At 37.6% G+C, this 6,456-nt stretch overlaps 1 protein-coding gene across 2 annotated transcripts in view; it reads right to left on the bottom strand.

The window, feature by feature from the left end:
• Positions 1-3,080: 3,080 nt before the first annotated feature.
• LOC107565834 (zinc finger protein 362-like) overlaps positions 3,081-6,456 on the bottom strand; it is an 11,195-nt gene continuing 7,819 nt past the window's right edge. Inside the window, exons 3-8 of one of the 2 annotated variants that reach the window (XM_016251115.1) lie at positions 5,644-5,748; positions 5,232-5,553; positions 4,903-5,127; positions 4,720-4,798; positions 3,400-3,558; positions 3,081-3,319 (exon numbers count right to left, since the gene is read on the bottom strand). In XM_016251115.1, the coding sequence (XP_016106601.1) occupies positions 3,203-3,319; positions 3,400-3,558; positions 4,720-4,798; positions 4,903-5,127; positions 5,232-5,553; positions 5,644-5,748 (1,007 nt within the window). In that variant the 3' untranslated portion in view covers positions 3,081-3,202. The remainder of the gene's footprint in view (positions 3,320-3,399; positions 3,559-4,719; positions 4,799-4,902; positions 5,128-5,231; positions 5,554-5,643; positions 5,749-6,456) is intronic. The other variant, XM_016251116.1, reaches the window with a different exon arrangement.

The raw sequence follows: 6,456 nt of genomic DNA, 5'->3' as shown, positions 1-6,456 counted from the left end.
AGCAAAGGGTCTGAATACTTAGGATCATGTGATATTTCAGTTTTTCTTTTTTTAATAAATCTGCAAAAATGTCAACAATTCTGTGTTTTTCTGTCGATATGGGGTGCTGTGTGTACATTAATGAGGAAAAAAAATTAACTTAAATGATTTTAGCAAATGGCTGCAATATAACAAAGAGTGAAAAATTTAAGGGGGTCTGAATACTTTCCGTACCCACTGTATATATACTGCATTAAAAAAAAAAATCTGTTAAACATACCAGATTTACAGAGTTATTCGTTTTGGATTAATTTAACAGAAACGCACCGGTGGAAATGAACACAACTACATTCAAAATGAGCTTTTTTTCACTCGATTTTCTTAAAACATGATTACTGTTATTTTGGTATATGAGATTCTAATTTGACAAATAAAAACATTTTAAAATAGGCCACTGCTTTTAGATTACATCATAATTAAAAAAAAAACCATGAACACTTTCCATCAGTGTAACAATGTCTCAAGGTGCTTTTGCATCGCTTATGTTGGGAAGAATAGAGGGCATTAACTGGAGTTCAGAGGTCACGCTACACCCTAAATGTGTGATTCAGTTAACAACACTGAACCTGTGTGACACTTCTTCTGTTACATCATGACAAAAATCCATTTAATGGACATTGTTATCATGCAATTATGCATTTATTTGAAAAAAAAAGACAAAAAGGACACTTTTTCCTTAAAATACTGTGATTGGAAGGGATGAAATTTGCATTGCACACACAAAAGGCCTTGTCACAAAAACTGAAACAAGTAAAACATCTATGATGCAAGTAACACAAGTCATTATTTTAGAGAGTGTCATATCTTATTGACACTCTTTTATGTTAGTGAGGGATTTCTTGGAATTTCTTTACCTTTGAGAGTACAAAATACTCGGGCAATGACCGTTCTTATAAAATCCACAAAACTGACTTTACCGCAACTGTGTTCGGCATACAGAACTCAAAATGTAACCTTTCATGTCTCTCCATGACCTAAATGAATAATAGAAGTTTAAAGTGGAAGAATTGTCACATCCACAGTAAAATAAAACACGATATTCTGGTAAAACTAAGTTTAAACTCTCATAGCTGCCCAAAGCGAGAAGCTGCTCCCATTCTGAAAAGATTCATTCGACTTTGAGCCAAAACCACGAGGCTGAAAAGTGCTTAAAGAGTATCTTTGGAAGTCTCCCTTACACACCTTTGAAACAAAATGTTAAAATGGTCACAACTGTGACACTCTGTTTTTGGAATAATCAATTCAAATCCTTTAGACTGGTGTCTGGAGTTGAATCAAACCATTCAGTTCAGACAGCAGTTGTTGAGTCTGTGGCCTGTGGGCTTAATATCACTAAGAGCTAAAGGGGCAAAGACAATATCAGACTCAAATGTCCTCCGAGGTCCAATTATCCTATTAAGGGGTCCTATTATGCTTTTTCACTTTTTCAACTTTAGTTAGTCTGTAATGTTGCTGTTTGAGAATAAAAAATATCTCCAAAGTTACAAAGTTCAAAGTCCACTTCAAAAGGAGATATTTTATTTAACAGAAATCACTTTTCAAAAACTACAACGAATGACTAGTTTGGACTACAACACATACTTTCCAGGATTTGTGATATCACAAATATCGACGAATGGTACGAGACCTGGTTGAGCTGCACTAGAGAAGGCAACGAGTGTTATCACATTGGAAGGGATGAAATTTGCATTGCACACAAAAAAGGCCTTGTTACAGAAACTGAAACAAGTTAAACATCTATGATGCAAATAACACAAGTCATTATTTTAGAGAGTGTCACATCTTATTTACACTCTTTTATGTTAGCAGGGGATTTCTTGGAATTCCTTCACCTTTACCTGTATAAAAATACTAGGGCAATGACCATGCTTATAAAATTCACAAAATTGACTTTACACTTTTCATTTCTCACCATGACCTAATACCCCATATAAAAGGTTAATAGACGCTTAAAGTGGTAGAAGTGTCATATCCACAGCAAAATAATACACAATATCCTGTTAAAACAAATGACAAGGAGGAGAAGTGGAGACGGAAACCAACAAAATCCGTCTGACTTTCTAAAACGAAGTTTAACCTCTCATAGCTGCCCAAAGCGAGAAGCTGCTCCCATTCTGAAAAGATTCATTCGACTTTGAGCCAAAACCACGAGGCTGAAAAGTGCTTAAAGAGTATCTTTGGAAGTCTCCCTTACACACCTTTGAAACAAAATGTTAAAATGGTCACAACTGTGACACTCTGTTTTTGGAATAATCAATTCAAATCCTTTAGACTGGTGTCTGGAGTTGAATCAAACCATTCAGTTCAGACAGCAGTTGTTGAGTCTGTGGCCTGTGGGCTTAATATCACTAAGAGCTAAAGGGGCAAAGACAATATCAGACTCAAATGTCCTCCGAGGTCCAATTATCCTATTAAGGGGTCCTATTATGCTTTTTCACTTTTTCAACTTTAGTTAGTCTGTAATGTTGCTGTTTGAGAATAAAAAAGATCTCCAAAGTTACAAAGTTCAAAGTCCACTTCAAAAGGAGATATTTTATTTAACAGAAATCACTTTTCAAAAACTACAACGAATGACTAGTTTGGACTACAACACATATTTTCCAGGATTTGTGATACCACAAATATCGACGAATGGTACGAGACCTGGTTGAGCTGCACTAGAGAAGGCAACGAGTGTTATCACTATGTCGGAGACACACTAGCTTTCCCAAGGCAGACGAACTTAGATTGGTTACAATCATCCGGGTTTAAATCGCACTGAAACTGATTTGATTTTGACGCAATATTTACACTGAAGCTCGCAGGCGGCTATGGTAAGGGGCATGACATGTCCCGACCAGGCGCCAAGTGCTGCCAATCACAACACACACTGGCCCAGCTAACCAATCACAGCACATTTCGATTTCAGAAGGCGGGCCTTCATTTGATACAGGAACTCCTCATACAGGCCGTTCAAGCAAGACTGGGGAGAGAGGTGTTGTAATAATGTAAAATATGTGACAAATAATGTGTTTTTCGAACAACCTAGTATAAGAGCCTGTTCTAGTACATCCCCAAAACAAAATCAAGACTTTGTAAAAGAGCATAATAGGACCTCTTTAACGGAAGACCATTGCAGCGAACAAAATACCTTGTAATGGAAGAGAAACATGAGGGAGGAAGCTCAAATAAGTGAAATGCGTATGGGGATGCTGGGAGAGTCTGTTCTCTGGGGGGAATGGTGGCTGACCAGATGCTCCACCACGGTGTGTTTGGACATGTGCTTCATAAGGTAGGTCTCCTGAAAAAAAAAGAAATGGTGTTATAATATGACAAAAGAGGCCCATATTTTCCCATAGGTTGAGGTGGATTGATACTCACTGAGGTGTATGCGCGACCACACATGCTGCAACAGTACGATTTAGCGTTCTTAATAGCGTGTGCGGAGAGATGGATCTGTAAGGAGGCCGAGTCTGTGTATGCACGGTAGCAGTTCGGACACTTGTATGGTTTGTCTTTATTATGTTGTCTCTGGTGAGACTGAACAGGAAAAGAAATGAGGAAGAAACTTTAACACCTTTTAAGACTCAAGTGTCATGCAATATAATATATATGTTTTTTTTCTTCTTTTTTTTACTTTTTTGAAAAGTCTTTTATGCTCACTGATGCTGCATTTATTTGAGTGCAGTGAAACGGTAATACTGTGAAAAATCATTACAAAATAACTGTTGTCAATTTTAATATTTTTTTTCTTCCTGTGTTGGCAAAGCTACATTTTTATCAGACATTACTCCAGTCTTCAGTGTCACATGATCTTCAGAAATCGTTTTAATATGCTGATTTGGTGCTCAAGCAATATTTCTTATTATTCTTATTATTGTTAATGTTGAAAATTACTTAAAAATCATACATTTATTTCAGGATTCTTTGAAAGTAAAAAAAAAAAACATTTATATGACATTTACAGGTATATATATATATATATATATATATATATATATATATATTGTATTTACTGTCACTTTTAATTACCTTAATGTTTCCTTGCTGAAGTATTAATTTCTGTTGAATGTTGACAAAAAAACCTGACCCCCAGACTTTTGTATTATGCATACATTTTTACATTTTAGAACTGTCATATATTTATCACAATTATAAGACAATTATATAACAAAATTATATCATTTATAACAATTATAAAGAGAGTTTTAAATACTTTAAAGGGGTCATATGATGCGATTTCAAGTTTTCCTTTCTCTTTGGAGTGTTACAAGCTGATTGTGCATAGATAAGATCCCTGAAGTTGCAAAGACTAAAGTCTCAAAACCAAAGAGATATTCTTTATCAAAGTTAAGACTCTGCCACGCCCCCCTAAAACGGCTCGTTCTAACACGCCCCCACATATCTACCTCACTATGTGGAAATATTAGCATAATGCCGCCCAAATGTGCACGCAAAGAAAGAAGGCGTGGCTTCAGTAACCACAGTTAGTGTTGAAGCAGCCATGGCAGGGAGACGCTGTGTGTTTCTAGGGGAAAGCAAAAGCACTTTATTTGGCCTTCTGAAAGTAGATGCATTTAGGAATCTTTAAGATTACGTACAACAGAACAGCAATGTATTATATGGATGACCGTTTCGTGTGAGAATATATGTGTGTATTTAATCTTTACATTTTTATAATGTAATTTTACTTGTCATCACCTGTAGGTTTGAGAGTTGTGTGAATGCCTTTTCACATCCTGGTTGGGCACATTTATATGGTCTGTCACCAGTATGAATCCTTAAAAACAAATGCATACATATTAACACTCAAAAGAACTCTAAACTGGTTATATAGTTTTCAGTTGTGCATGCACTAAAAGCTTTGCTGTGAGTTCTGCTGACCTGGTGTGCTGCTGGAGGTGTGATAACTGGCGAAAGGAGTTCTCACAATAGGAGCAGTGGTAGGGTTTAATGCCTAAGTGAATACGTAAGTGCTGTGCTAGGTATGAGGCGTTGGCGAATGACCTTGAACAGTGAGGGCACTTGTGGGGTTTGGCCTCCGTGTGAGACTTGGAATGAATCTGCATCTCTGACTTGTTTAAGAAAGTGAGGGGACACACTTTACACCTGTATGAAATGCAAAAATGGAATAGTTGGATACTGAAATTAAGTGTACTAAAAGATGTAATACAGGTCATACATGATATGTATCACTACTAAAAGTGTTAAACCTGTATGTTTTTCCTTCTTTGGCGATGGTAACCGCCTGGTCAGGGCCTGAGGCCAGAAGCGGGTAGGGCACCACCAGCAATGGGCCTGTGTTGTTCTCTGCTTTAATCTTCTTGCGGCCCCGTGGAGCTTTGGGCTGTGGTCCCAGCATCCCCACCAGACCTCCACTTTTCATATGCTCCATGCCAGGACCGCTGGCCAGGCCGGAAATGGTGTTTAAGGAAGGTGCACCGCCCAAGCGGTTCTGGCTGCTAGACGTCGGGGTTGTGGGAGTTATAGCCTCAGAGGTGTTGTGGCTTTCTGTGCGGGATGAAAGCGTGAGACCTGTTTTTGAAAATCAAAAATGTTTTTACAACTTGTCTATGGCACATGGAAATGTAATATCTCTTGTTTATACATGCATGTCTCTTCCACCTGAGCGATGGTTCGCTCTAGAGGCTTGGTCCACTGCTTGTCGCATATGCCAATCTTCCCATAACCCCTTTGCCTTCACTGTAGACTTGTCATCTATATTCAGCTCTGAAATGATGTAAGAATAAAAGCAAGCATGTATTTTAAAATACGTGTACCAAATTGTAAGAAAATGTATGCTTTGTTTTTATGTTCGGTTCATATGGTTTTGAAAAGTCATATGACATTGCTAAAAAGAACATTATTTTGTGTATTTGGGGTAATGCAATGTGTTTACGTGGTTTAAAGGGTTAGTTCGCCCAAAAATTAAAATCAGTCCATGAATTACTCACCCTCAAGACATTCTAGGCGTATATGACTTTTTTCTTTCAGATCAATCCAATGGGAGTAATATTACTCTTCCAGCAAGGTAATGCAATGTGTTTACGTGGTTTAAAGGGTTAGTTCACCCAAAAATTAAAATCAGTCCATGAATTACTCACCCTCAAGACATTCTAGGCGTATATGACTTTTTTCTTTCAGATCAATCCAATGGGAGTAATATTACTCTTCCAGCTCTATTCGCTACAGGAGGACTTTGTTCACACCCCGGTGCCGTGTGAGGCGCTTTTTTATTATGGATGGATGCGCTTTATTTCACTTCTTTTGGACTGATGCACTGCAACACCCGCTGACTGCCATTAAACAGCTTGGAAGATCAAAGACCATTTTTAATATAACTCCGATTGGATTCATATGAAAGAAGGAAGTCTAGGGTGGCTTGAGGGTGAGTAAATAATGGGCTAATTTTCATTTTTGGGTGAACTATCCCTTTAA

This window comes from Sinocyclocheilus grahami, unplaced genomic scaffold, assembly GCF_001515645.1.
Source record: "Sinocyclocheilus grahami isolate Dianchi unplaced genomic scaffold, SAMN03320097.WGS_v1.1 scaffold1030.1, whole genome shotgun sequence".
NCBI lineage: Eukaryota > Metazoa > Chordata > Actinopteri > Cypriniformes > Cyprinidae > Sinocyclocheilus > Sinocyclocheilus grahami.
This window is presented reverse-complemented; position numbering and strand designations above follow the sequence as displayed.